At 43.1% G+C, this 12,971-nt stretch overlaps 1 protein-coding gene across 2 annotated transcripts in view; it reads left to right on the top strand.

Moving 5' to 3' along the window:
• Positions 1-12,971, top strand: part of TRIM33 (tripartite motif containing 33) — a 253,401-nt gene that overhangs the window by 147,628 nt on the left and 92,802 nt on the right. For both annotated transcript variants that reach the window (XM_075335611.1, XM_075335610.1), the window contains exons 7-8: positions 8,396-8,542; positions 10,010-10,127. In XM_075335611.1, the coding sequence (XP_075191726.1) occupies positions 8,396-8,542; positions 10,010-10,127 (265 nt within the window). The remainder of the gene's footprint in view (positions 1-8,395; positions 8,543-10,009; positions 10,128-12,971) is intronic.

Raw genomic sequence — 12,971 nt, 5'->3', positions numbered from 1 at the left:
CATCTCCTGCATGGCTCTTCCATGTCGTCCAATAAGCCTCATAACCATCTCTTTGGGCACTTGAATGATCTCTTCCACAAACTCCAATAACCGGCGAGCTGTCTTCACCGCTTCTGCAGTTGTCCCATAGATACGAAATGTTCCACTGTCTTTATCTAAATGCACAGCTGTGACACCTGGAACCTTCCTGGCTTGCTTAATATTATTTCTTAGTGCTCTCAATGCCAGTCCAATTAATGCTTTCTTCACAACCACCACTTCTTGAAAGCCTGCGGTCAGCTGCGCCAAGCGTCTGGTGTCTTCATCCTTCTTTGCAGTGATGAGCCACTTCGTACGAAGACACCGTAGGTGCATGTCACTCAGGATTGCCACTCGCTTCTTTGTGGCATCACTGAAAGAGCACACCACCAACTGATTAGTCTCTGCGGCAAAGTACACTTTACAGGCCCCTACTGCCTTCTGGAATCTCTCATGCACCTTCTCACTGGCACAGGCTTCTCTTAAGTCTTCCGGCACATCTATCCGGTACTTGAAGACTGGTCTGCTTCCTTCACTGTCAAGGACACTAGACTGTTCCTGAGGTCTCTTGCCTTCTTCCATATTCTCCACCAAAGGCTTCACCCGTTGAGTTACACACGCCTCGGGTTCCGCCCCGGCCTCAGAGCCTTCGGGTTTCAGGCTCTTAGCTGAGCCAATCTTCTTGTCTGCGATCTTAGTCTTACCCACTGAGTCAGTCAGGCTCTCAGCTTCTGATGAGACCTCACGTCCAGACTTCACCTCTTCCTCAGAGGCTCTTTCCACTTTTACAGCACCAGCTGTGTCTTGGGACTTCACTGCATTCCCTCCACCTTCCTCTTGGGTCTCTGCAGTGTCACCCTCTGCCTTCTCTTGGGAGTTTACAGCATCGCCTTCTACCAGGGTATTACGCCCTTCAGCACGGCACTCTGTTCTTCTTAGAACCTTGGCACTATTTTCAACATATATCACTTCAACACTGGGTGGCTTACCGGTCTGCTCACCAGGACCTTTGTGGATTTGTACTCCACCAATACTGTCCAGGATTCCGTCTCCTGTATTACTCTGTTGGATTTCATCTCCTACAGTGCTTTCATCCGACAGACCACCAGCTTCATGCTTGGAAATTATAGGAGACACCGCCATTACTTCTTTGGTCGGTTCCTTCCCTGCAATTTCACCCTGCTGATTTTTGTCGTGACAATGTGTCAGTTCAGTCTTTGATTCCTCTTTCTTTTGTAGGATATCACTGTCTGACTCTACCGTAGCAGTTGCTACTGGCAACGTGTTTTCATTACCCAGGTATTTCACTTTCTCTGCACCCTCAGGCGACATACACTGTGCCACCTCTCGGCGCTTATTACGTCTTCGGCGTCGGGAGGAAGTTTTCCCCTTCTCACACTTCTGTACCTCACTGTACTTGCTTGTCACCTTTCTGGAGTCAGTGTCTTTACTGGAGTCATCGTCACTCCCCCTGGTGTCCTGGACTAACACGTCCCCACTTAACCAGATGTCGGCCCCCTTTTCTGGAGCTACTATAACTGTAGTGGTCACACTGTCACTTCCTTTTGGAGACGTCATGGTCACCCCTAACTCTTGACAGTCCTTATGTAGAGGTACCATCTCCTCATTGCACCCCAATATCCCACAGGGAATCTGTATAACCTCATACGGAAAAGAGGCTTTCTTAGGCGAGGGCCGACTCATTCCTGTGCAATCGGTCCCGGCCTCTGTCTTCCATAAATCCTGAAAGAGCTCAAAGTCCCGTCCTATGATAACTGGATATAACAGATCTGGCGCTACACCCACATCAGGGCGTCCCAAACGTTTGGCCGTTTGAATCATCACCCTGGCCAGAGGATATACTTTAGTGGTCCCATGCACACAACTTCCTTCTATCGTCCTACCCACCATCACATGGAGATCAGGCATGGGTCTAACTAAGGTCAACCGGCTCCCCGGGTCTAACAGACCAGACACACGTAGCCCATTCAAGTCCACGGAGCACTTCTGTGGCCTCATACTGGATGGATAGCCTATACCGCAGGTAGGACATATGTAAGGCGAACCCCATTGCCCCTTGCTATAGTCTACCTGTTTGGCTTGTAAATGCTCCACCCCCTTGTGGGTCACCATCGCTTTCTGAGGCTCCGCCCCCTGTTGGGTAACTACCCCGTTCCGGGACTCCGCCCCCTTTTGGGAAACCACCCCTTTTTGGGACTCCGCCCCCTTTTGGGCAACCACCCCTTTTTGGGACTCCGCCCCCTTTTGGGCAACCACCCCTTTTTGGGACTCCGCCCCCTTTTGGGGTTTCCATGCAACGTCCTTAGCCCCCAGTTCACACCGTTCGCCCTTATCTCCCTGGGCACCCAGTGTCCATACCGGCCCCCGAAGGGAACGCTCAAACTGGTCCATGGCTGCCACATCGCTGCACACTGACAGCTCCTGCTGTCCCTGCACCAGGAACTGGTACAGCTCCTCCACAACGTCTGCAGGGACCATTCCCTCTTTTTGGCTTTTAGCCCCCACTGCTGTCACTGGACCTCCAGGCACATGCTGTTGGTGCTGCTGACTCTGCAGCAGCTGGTTCAGGAGCTCATCCATGCTGCAACGAAAAGAGGAACAGGAGGGGCGCTCCAATGGGTAATACCCGGTGGTCAAAGACAGGGGGGGGGGTTAGAGAACCACTAACCTTTCCGGGTTGTACTGCCCGTACAACCAGGATCTCCAGCCTGTGGTGTATCACTGCTCACCAAGCAGGGCCTTGCAATTCCGGCTGGCCTGGAATCTCCAGTCGCTGGACTCTCGCCACTGCAGCACGGGTCCCCAACGACCTGCTGATTCACCACCAGGTGCTTGAGAGCGCTGTCCCTGTTCGTGGACCCGCCGATCCACAGCAAACCGCGTCAAAAAATTTTCGTGGACCCGCAGATCCACCGCAAGCAGTCCGTATCCACAGAAATATGTCCTAGGCCGTTGCCCCTAGCAACCAGGCTGCGTTGCCCCTAGCAACCAGACCGCATGCCCGCATTCGACACCATAATGTGACGTTGCACCTTGCAACATAGGGGGTTACTCGCTCAGCATGAGGGCTTCAGGTAGACATAGGAGGCACAGTTTCTTAAGATCACAGCCTGCTTTATTCCACTTCATAAAGCACCGCGCTGGTACGGACATCACATGGCATGTACAGGCAGGAAAACAGGTACATTCCCAAACCTCAGCCCTTCAGGTTATGTTCAGTCCACAAGTCGCTGCAGAGCCTTCTCAGATGCTGTTTCCTTACCTCCACCCATCAATACACCCAGCTACTTCCTCCAGCACAGGAACTTCAGTGCAGGGCCCGGAGTGTGTCCAGAGGCCTGACTTTCATTCCTGGGACCACACCCCGAGGTGGAGATATGGTGAACAGCCGTCCCACCTATCTCATTAGCTGTCCACAACAGAGCCGGCCCAGGTAACACACCTTAACCCTCTCAGCATAGTACCAGTGATTATATCACAATATATATATAATGTGTGTGTGTGTATGTATGTATATATATGTGTGTATGTATGTATGTAAAAAAAACAAAAATGATACCTTTAAATACATGTTATGCAAACACAAAAATGACACGTATTTGGTATTGCCACATCTAGAGCAACTTGATTTATAAAACTGTCACATTGAACACTAAAAATAAATAAAAACCTAGCAAAAACTGTATTTTCATCATACAGCGTACAAAAAAGTGGAATAAAACTTGAGTCATATGTAAATAAAAACGGTTTCCTTTTGCTCCTCAAAAAACAAGCTGTCACACAACTCAATCAGCGCAAAAATAAAGCTATAGCTCTCAAAATACAGCAATGTAAAAACAATTTTTTCTATAAAATTGTTTTTGTGTAAAATTGTTTAAACATTAAAAAAAAAAGCCAAACAGTATCAATGTGGTATTGCTATATTCGTACTAACCTGAAGAATAAAGCTGTCTTTTTACTTTACTGACACGGAGAACTGCGTTTAAAAAAAAATAATAAAATATCAGAAGCAGCAACAGCATAATAAAGCCAGTTCATCAGCTGCTCTTGATTTGCTTATTCTGTCTCCTAAAGATCTTAGTACTGTGAGACTCACGTTAATCCTGTGCTCTACACTGAGCGCTTACACTGGTGATTACTAAATGTCTGAAAAATGACATTCAGACAATATTCCCAATGGAAAATTCACTGTAATGAGGCAGAGTGTCACTTTGAACAGGCCTGTGGTCTGGCAGTGCATCTTTTTGTGTCTCTTTAGGCGTGCACAAAAGTGCAGTCAACAGTTTTGTGCACCTTTGAAAAGGACAACACTGTAGAGGCCAATTTCAGACCAGAGTACCTCTGCTGCCTCATTTGTGAATGGATCTGTTTATAGTTTCCCTGGAATCTCGTATTTATGAGATGTAGATGCAAACCGTAATATAAGGAGAGCACGGAATAAATCTGAACTGTTCCAAAATGTTCTTTAGCCAAATTGCCACCAATAACATTCAACTCAACCCACAAATAAACAAGTCCCCACTCAGATCTGTCATCTGTTAACAGAAATATAGGAGTATGCTGTGGATAAGAAGTTCAGATATGGTCTTATCTGGTGGGATTTGTCAAGACAAACCGGTTAGGTACTCACATGTAGAAATTGTGCCAGTCACAAATCCTACATATGCATAAAAGGACACAGCCTCCTTCTTCAGGACAATTATTAGATTGATTTTTCTGTAAGTGTCCTGAAGAAGGCGGCTACGTCCTCTGAAACGCGTAGACCTGATTGAATAAAAGAGAAATTAATCAACTTCTGGATGCTTGATGTCAACGCGGCATATCCCGGTTTCCTTCTTCCACATCTGTAGCAGAAATTTAGGGGGCTTCCACATTACTAGTAGCACAAAGGCTCTAGAAAAGCGCCATAGTCCCCCCCCCCCCCTCCCAAAAAGAAATCCAGCAATATTTGCGCTCCCAAATCTAAATGCCCCCTCCTTTCTGAGACCCCACAATATGCCCAAATCACATTTAACAAGATCATGTTTGGCATTGTTATAGTGAGAAGAGCTCTCTTAATTTACTGGATGCCTGTCTCCTGAGGGGGTGTCTTCAGGCACCTCTGACCCTCTGCAAACGTGACATGGGGCATGCAATCTATCTCAGCCAATTTAGCGCTACAAAATTCAAATCGAGCTCCTTACCTTCCATCCCCTCCCAAACAGTAGTTTTTTTTTACTACTTATGGGGTACTGCTGTATTCAGGAGAAATTGCACAACAAATTGTATGGTGCATTTTTTCCTGTTATCCTTGTGAAAATGAGGAAAAATTGAGACTAAAGCGATATTTTTGTGGGGAAAATTACATTTTTCATTTATTCCTTCTACATTGCTTTATTTCCTGTGAAGCACCGAAAGGGTTAATAAACGTCTTGGCTGTGTTTTTTGGGCACTGTGAGGGGTACAGTTTTTAGAATGGTGTCACTTTTTTCTGTTTTCTGTCACTTAGGCCTCTCGCTTCAAACGTGACGTGGTCCCTAAAAATTTGTTTTGTAAGCTTTGTTGGAGAAATGAGAAATTGCTAATAAACTTCTAAGCCTTCTAACTTCCTAACAATAAAAAAAAAAAAAAAAAAAAAAAGTTTAATGGTGCTGATGTAATGTAGAAATGTAGGGAATGTTGTTTACTATTGATTTAGGTGAAATAAGTATCTGGTTTAAGTAAAAACTTAAAATTTGACTATTGCAAAATTGTAACTTTTTTCGAAACCTTTTCGATATTTTACTAAATCATTGTAAATCATATTGACCAAAATGTACCACTAACATGAAGTACAATGTGTCCCAAAAGAACAGTCTCCGAATCACTGGGAAGTTTTGGAGCGTTCCAGAGTTATTACCTCGTAATGTGACACTGGTCAGAGTTGTAATATTTGGCCTGGTCGGAATGAGGAAATCAGGCGGGGGGTGAAGGGGTTAATGTATAACCGACAGTTTAAATTTTATTTCATAAATCAATAGTACACATGAAAATAAGTAACTTTTGTAATATGTCTGTCTTATAGAAATCTGCTTCTTTCTCATTCAGGACTGATTATTAACCCCTTAACGACCGCGGGTGGTAAAATTATGTCCTAGCGGTCATAGGGTTAATCGGCAGCAGCAGGAGATCGGCGCACATCTCAGCCGATTTATACAGCTGAGATGTGTGCCTGCTAGGCACGAGCGGAATCGTTATCTGTCCATGCCGTTTAACCCCTTAAATGGCGCTGTCAATAAGTGACTGCCATTTATAATCGCGAGCGCGGTGAATATTTACATACCGCCGATACCGGAAGTCGCGTGACGTGATCACGTGACTTCCGGTGGTTGTCATGGTAGCACATGGTGATGACTCCTGTAGCTCACATGACTCACTGTTTTGCCTGGCCGAGACAGGAGATGAGCATAGCTGCTGTTTACAGCTGTGTAGCTGGGATCAGCAGATATGGCAGAGTGATCAGATTGCTGATCCATATAGTCCCCTAGGGGACCTAGTAAAATGAAAAAAAGTAAAAAAAAAAGTTCAAATCACCCCGCATTCGCCCCATTGAAAATTAAAGAGTTAAAAAAAGAAAAAATATACACATTTGGTATTGCCACATTAAGAAACGCCTGATCTATCAAAATATAAAATCAATTAATCTGATCAGTAAACAGCGTAGTGCCAAAAAATTCCAAATTCACGTTTTTTGATCGCCACAAATTTTGCACTAAATGCAATAACAGGAGATCAAAAGGTAGCATCTCCGCAAAAATGGTACCATTAAAACTGTCAGCTCGAGACCCAAAAAATAAGCAGTCACTGAGCCATAGATCCCGAAAAATGACCGCTACGGGTCACTGAATATGGCGTAAAACGTACACCACTTTTTTTGGACAAACGTCTGATTTTTTTTTTTTTTTAACCCCCTTAGATCTCAAAAACCATAGTGCTATCACACTTTTTTGCAACTTTTCCGCATTTGCAATTTTATTAACCATTTTCCAGTACACTATATGGTAAAACTCATGGTTTCATTTAAAAGTACAGCTCGTTCCGCAAAAAACGAGCCCTCACATGACCATATTGACTGAAAAATACGAAAAATAAAGTTGCGTCTCTCGAAAGAAGAATGGCGAAAAAAAAACCCGGAAAACTCAATTGACTCAAAGGGTTAACTTTCAAAATTTAGAGTAAAATCAGTATTCAGTGAAGACATATTTTCCTATTACTGAGATATGAGAGCTACTACTGATCAGATTCTACATATAAGGTAGGAGGTAGGGGGTGGGGAGATCAATCAGGAGCTAGAGGCAGAGTTTCTCCCCCCTCTGCTGTAAGAAGCCTCATCAGTAACAACTGCCATCTCCTATCTCAGTAATGGAAAAATCTGTCTTCACTGAAAACTGATTTAACCCAAGAGTTGAGTGTTATGAAGATGAATGATCAGTCAAGGAAGAGAGACAATCAGATTTCTCTGAGATATATGGTTTAATGTGTAATATTGATTTATTAAATAAAAATTTAAATGACAAAATTCTCCCAAAATTCTGGTGATTTGTGACCTGCCTCCTAGCACAAAGTTTAAATTCAATGTAGGGGCCCAGTAGTCTGGAACTTGCTGGGCCCCGCTCCCCACTGTGTGCTATGTGCCTGCTCTCAGGGCTCATGCTTGGGATTTCAGTGGGCTGCTTGTATGGAAGGCCCTATCCCCCTCGTTGTGCTAGTGCCCCGATTTCTGGAGCTAGTGAGAACAGTCTATAAAGGCTCCGCTCTCCGCAGGTTAATTGCCGGGTTGCCTGAAGCTTCTTCCCGACCTAGGGTCCGTGTACCCCGCCATGTGCATTCGGTCCCAGACCGGTGATAGCACCAGGCTGCTGACCGTCCTCTTTGACAGGTCCAGGCACCTCGCCTCAATCCCCTGCGACTGGGGGTCCGACTCCTCTAGGTCCAGACCACCGTCTGCAACCTAGTCAGCTTCTCCTGGGAGCCACTACTCTCAACCTCCTCCACTGTACTACTCCACTTTTCCACTCTCTTCACTCCTCACCTCCCCTTTCTGACCCCTAGGTGGCCGACCCTATTCCGCTTAAGCCGCCCACTGGTGTGCCTGGTGGGTGTGGTGCAGGGTGTTCCTAGGATTTGATTTGCTGTTGGAGGCAGCACTGTAAGATGGGGACCCAGAGCCATGAGCGATTTTGAATACCGCACTAAAGAGAGCGTGTGGTACCCTGTGATTACATGAATAGTCCAGAGGTGTCACAGTAACAGTGGACAATACCTTTTCTATTGTGCTATTAACTTCTAATTTGTAAAGTGTTTTGTTTTTGTTTTTTTTTTTCCTCTTTCAATACAGAGTGTCACAAAAGAACGACAAATCAAACTTGTACAGCAACAAAATGACATTACTGGCCTCTCTAGGCAGGTGAAACATGTCATGAGCTTCACAAACTGGGCAATTGCGAGTGGCAGCAGCACAGCATTGCTGTACAGCAAACGTCTGGTAAGTCTTGCTACTTATGCAGTACACTTAAGCTAGAGTTGGGGGGGAGGGTTTTTTTTTTTTTTTTAAATATTTAACATAGGTCCTTTTATGATATCATCTATCCACACACAAATTACCACAAAAACCAGCACATTTTATTTTCTAAATAAGAACATTAGGGAGGATTTCTATTTCTTAGATTTTAATATAGTTCAGAATTATGTTCATATAAATAACTTAAACATAAACCGTAGCTTATATACAAGTGCAATTAAATAAGTTAGTATACTAATGTAAAACAACGAAATACAAAGAAAATGAGCCATAAACGGTTGTTTTAAACCCTTACTGACATCTCATGTACTATTACGTTACACGGCAAACCTAAACCGCAGCAAGTAGAGCAGAAGTCCACCTGCCGCTGTTAACCATTTAAATGCTGCAATCAATCTGACAGCAACACTTAAGGATTTCACCGGCCGTTAACGCTACCATGTCCCCTGCGACGTGATTGCGGCATCCCAGTGGGTTGCAATGGCAGTTGGGAGCCTTCCAAGCTTTGCCCATAAATGACATTAGAGAGAAACAATCGAAATGTGACAATTTTTTTTCAGTCACTGCAACTCCGCCAAACAAAATGCAATAAGAAGTGATGAAAATGTCAAATTTCCCCTAAATGATATCAATGAAAATGTCAGCTCACCACGCAGAAAATAAGCCCTTGCACAACTGCAAAATGAAAATGTTGCAAGCTTTTCGTTTTTTTTAAATTTTTTTTTTCTTTCTTCCGTTCCTCCGCTTAGTGTAGTTTGATATTGCTGTAATTGTACTGACCTGACATGTCATTTTATCTTACAATGAATACTGTAAAATCAAACACCCTTACCCCCCCCCCCCCCTTCCAAAAGAAAAAAATGCTACTGCCCTTGGATATTTTTTTCTCCATCTTCCAGCACATTGACTGGTAAAATGAGTTGAGCCATTCAAAACAACTCTTCCCACAACAAACAAAAAGCCTTCATGCTTCTATGTCGACGGAACAATGAAAGAAAGGAGAAAAAAAAGGAAATCGCCTGGTGGGAAGGGTTAAAAATGACACAATAGTCTGTATACAATTGTAGCATTGAATAGTGAAATGTGTATGTATGTGTGTATATATATATATATATATATATATATATATATATATATATATATATATATATATATATATATATATATATATATATATATATATATATATATATATAGTATGTATATGTATATATGTGTATGTATATATATATATATATATATATATATATATATATATATATATATATATATAATATATATCTATATATATATATATATATCTAGGCATTTCCAAAGTTTTGCTTATTTAAATGTATTGCGGATTACCATTTTCTGTCCCCCTTCTGCAAGCCCTCATTTTTGTGTTTTTTTTTGTTTTTTTTTTGTTTTTTTTCCTTTCTTTCCTTCCAGATCACTTTTCAGTTACGTCACATTTTAAAGGCTCGATGTGACCCAGTACAAGCAGCGAATGGAGCAATAAGGTTCCATTGTGACCCCACATTCTGGGCAAAGAATGTAGTAAATTTAGGTAAGCACCCGCTCAGTTCACACTCTTTAGATCAATTGGACCAGTTTTTTGTTATACCCGATTATTAAACCATATGGCCTATATTGTCCTGTCTCTTTTCTTTAAGAAAATTTAATAACCAACTTTATTATTTACTCAAATACTATAGTGCATGTTTTTCTCTAGTTTCTTTATTTGCCGATTTTAGTTTATTTTGTGTACATGATCTTGTGTGTAGCTGTTGTGTAAACAGCAGTTCAGAGACTCTTTATAGCAGCTGCATGGACTGGTATCTGAAGATGACTTATTGACGTCTGTGTCGTGGGCATGCTCTGGCACCTGTGAGGATGCCCTTGTGTAGATGAGCGGTTGTCAGCCTCCAGCTCTATAATGCTGGTGTTCACCGTAATCCTGCCTGTGATGATAAAGAAATGACTGCTGAGAAGTGATCTCTACCAAACAGTAAATGTCAATCTGTTTTATTGTGAAAACTACAGCACTGATTGGAGGAGGTGCTCTATCTAATCTACATGCACCGTGTTATAGTGCAGGGGGAGCTGAGCATATCGATTTTATATAGTTTTGTAAGAATTCAGTTAAAACCTTAGTTTTATTCATTCAAACCTCTTTCTGGTATTTTTGGCTTTTCGGGCATTCCCTTCAGTGCCTGACCACTACGTCCCTGTGTTCACAATTATACAAGAAAGATTGTCAGTCACTGATTAGACTGCCCACTGCACCGAAAATCCCATAAAGACCAGAGATTTAAATGATTAAAGCACAACTTGTACTGATTTTTTTATATATATCAAACTATTGAGCTCCCCCTGTTCTGTAACATGTTACCTGCAGATTGGACTTCATTTTCTTGGTGGCAGGCTCCCTTTAAATTAAAAATCCCACTGAAAGGTCCTGTGGAGTGCACATTAGAGAGGTTGTCCACTACTTTTAAATTTTATGGCCTATACTTAGGATAGGTTATCAGTGTCTGATCTACTGGGGGTCTACGCATCTGGCACACTGCCAATCAACAGTTCTCGGTGCCAACGGCAGTAGCAGGTGGCCGGAAGTGCTCGGTTCCGGATTTGCCTCATCTACGGAGTCAGGTACTTCACATCTGCCTTCTATTGATATGAAAGACTCATCATGTTCATTATCCAGCCATGGCCATTATCTGAAGACTGTGCAGCTCTGGAACTGACATTTCTGGCTGCCGGTACTGGGGTACCTATTTTAAGAATACACTGTGTGCAGAATTATTAAGCAAGTTGTATTTTAGAGGATTTTTTTATTATTGATCAACAACTATGTTCTCAATCAACCCAAAAGACTCCTAAATATCGAAGCTTAATAATTTTAGAAGTTGGAGTGGTTTTTTTTTTTAGATTTGTCTATCTTAGGAGGATATCTGTTAATTCAGGTAACTATTACTGTGCAGAATTATTAGGCAACTTAATAAAAAACAAATATATTCCCATCTCACTTGTTTATTTTCACCAGGTAAACCAATATAACTGCACAACATTTGAAATAAACATTTCTGACATGCAAAAACAAAACCCCCAAAAAATGAGTGACCAATATAGCTACCTTTCTTTATGATGACACTGAACAGCCTACTATCCATAGATTCTGTCAGTTGCTTGATCTTTTTACGATCAACATTGCGTGCAGCAGCCACCACAGCGTCCCAGACACTGTTCCGAGAGGTGTACTGTTTTTCCTCCCTGTAGATCTCACATTTTATGAGGGACCACAGGTTCCCTATGTGGTTCAGATCAGGTGAACAAGGGGGCCATGTCATTATTTTTTTTCATCTTTTAGACCTTTACTGGCCAGCCACGCTGTGGAGTAGTTGGATGCATGTGCTGGAGCATTGTCCTGCATGAAAATCATGTTTTTCTTGAACGATACCGACTTCTTCCTGTACCACTGCTTGAAGAAGTTGTCTTCCAGAAACTGGCAGTAGGTCTGGGAGTTGAGCTTCACTCCATCCTCAACCCGAAAACGTCTCACAAGTTCATCTTTGATACCTGCCCATACCAGTAAACCACCTCCACCTTGCTGGCGTCTGAGTCTGAGTGGTGCTCTCTGCCCTTTACTGATCAGCCTATGGCCCATCAAGAGACACTATCATTTCATCAGTCCATAAAACCTTTGAAAAATCAGTCTTAGTCCCTGTGCGCACTTACCGTTTGTTTTTTGCTGCGGATTTGCTGCATGTTTCGCTGCATGTTATGTTCCGAACATCTCTGCAGTGATTCACCAGCAAATCCTATGGGAAAAAAAATGCTGTGCGCACTATGCGTATTTTGACAGCTGCATATTTTGCTACGGGATTCCCGCAGCAAAAACAATTGCATGTCACTTCTTTTCCGCACGTCACTGCGGCGTTTCTCTCCATTGACTGCAATGTAATCGTGAAATCCCGCAGGGAATAATGCAGGTAGCAAATTCTGTGCGGTTCATTGCGTTTTCCTGTGTTATTCCCTGCGGTATTTCGCTGTTTCCGGACATAATGTTAATCACTGCCCTACGGTTTGAAGGGAAGTGATGTCATTATGACAGGAAGAGGAAGCGGAGCAGAGAGTAAACACACACAGATCACTCACACAGACATATAGAACACACACAGATCACACTCACACACAGAGAATGTATATAGAATATACATACAAATCAAACGGACATATAAAAAAAAAAAACACGTGGGCTCCGCCGTATTTTTACCGTCCAGCCGAGGTGAACACACAGCGGCAGCCCGGTATTCTCAGGCTGGGGAGGGCGAGGGCCAGGGTAAATGCCCCCCCTCCTCCCGCAGCCGAGAATATCCGCCTGCAGCTGCCCCGGGACTGTGCCCATTAT

This window comes from Anomaloglossus baeobatrachus, chromosome 2, assembly GCF_048569485.1.
Source record: "Anomaloglossus baeobatrachus isolate aAnoBae1 chromosome 2, aAnoBae1.hap1, whole genome shotgun sequence".
In the NCBI taxonomy this organism is placed as follows: Eukaryota; Metazoa; Chordata; class Amphibia; order Anura; family Aromobatidae; genus Anomaloglossus; species Anomaloglossus baeobatrachus.
Note: the sequence above shows the minus strand (reverse complement) of the source record. Positions and strands in the feature narration are given on the sequence as shown.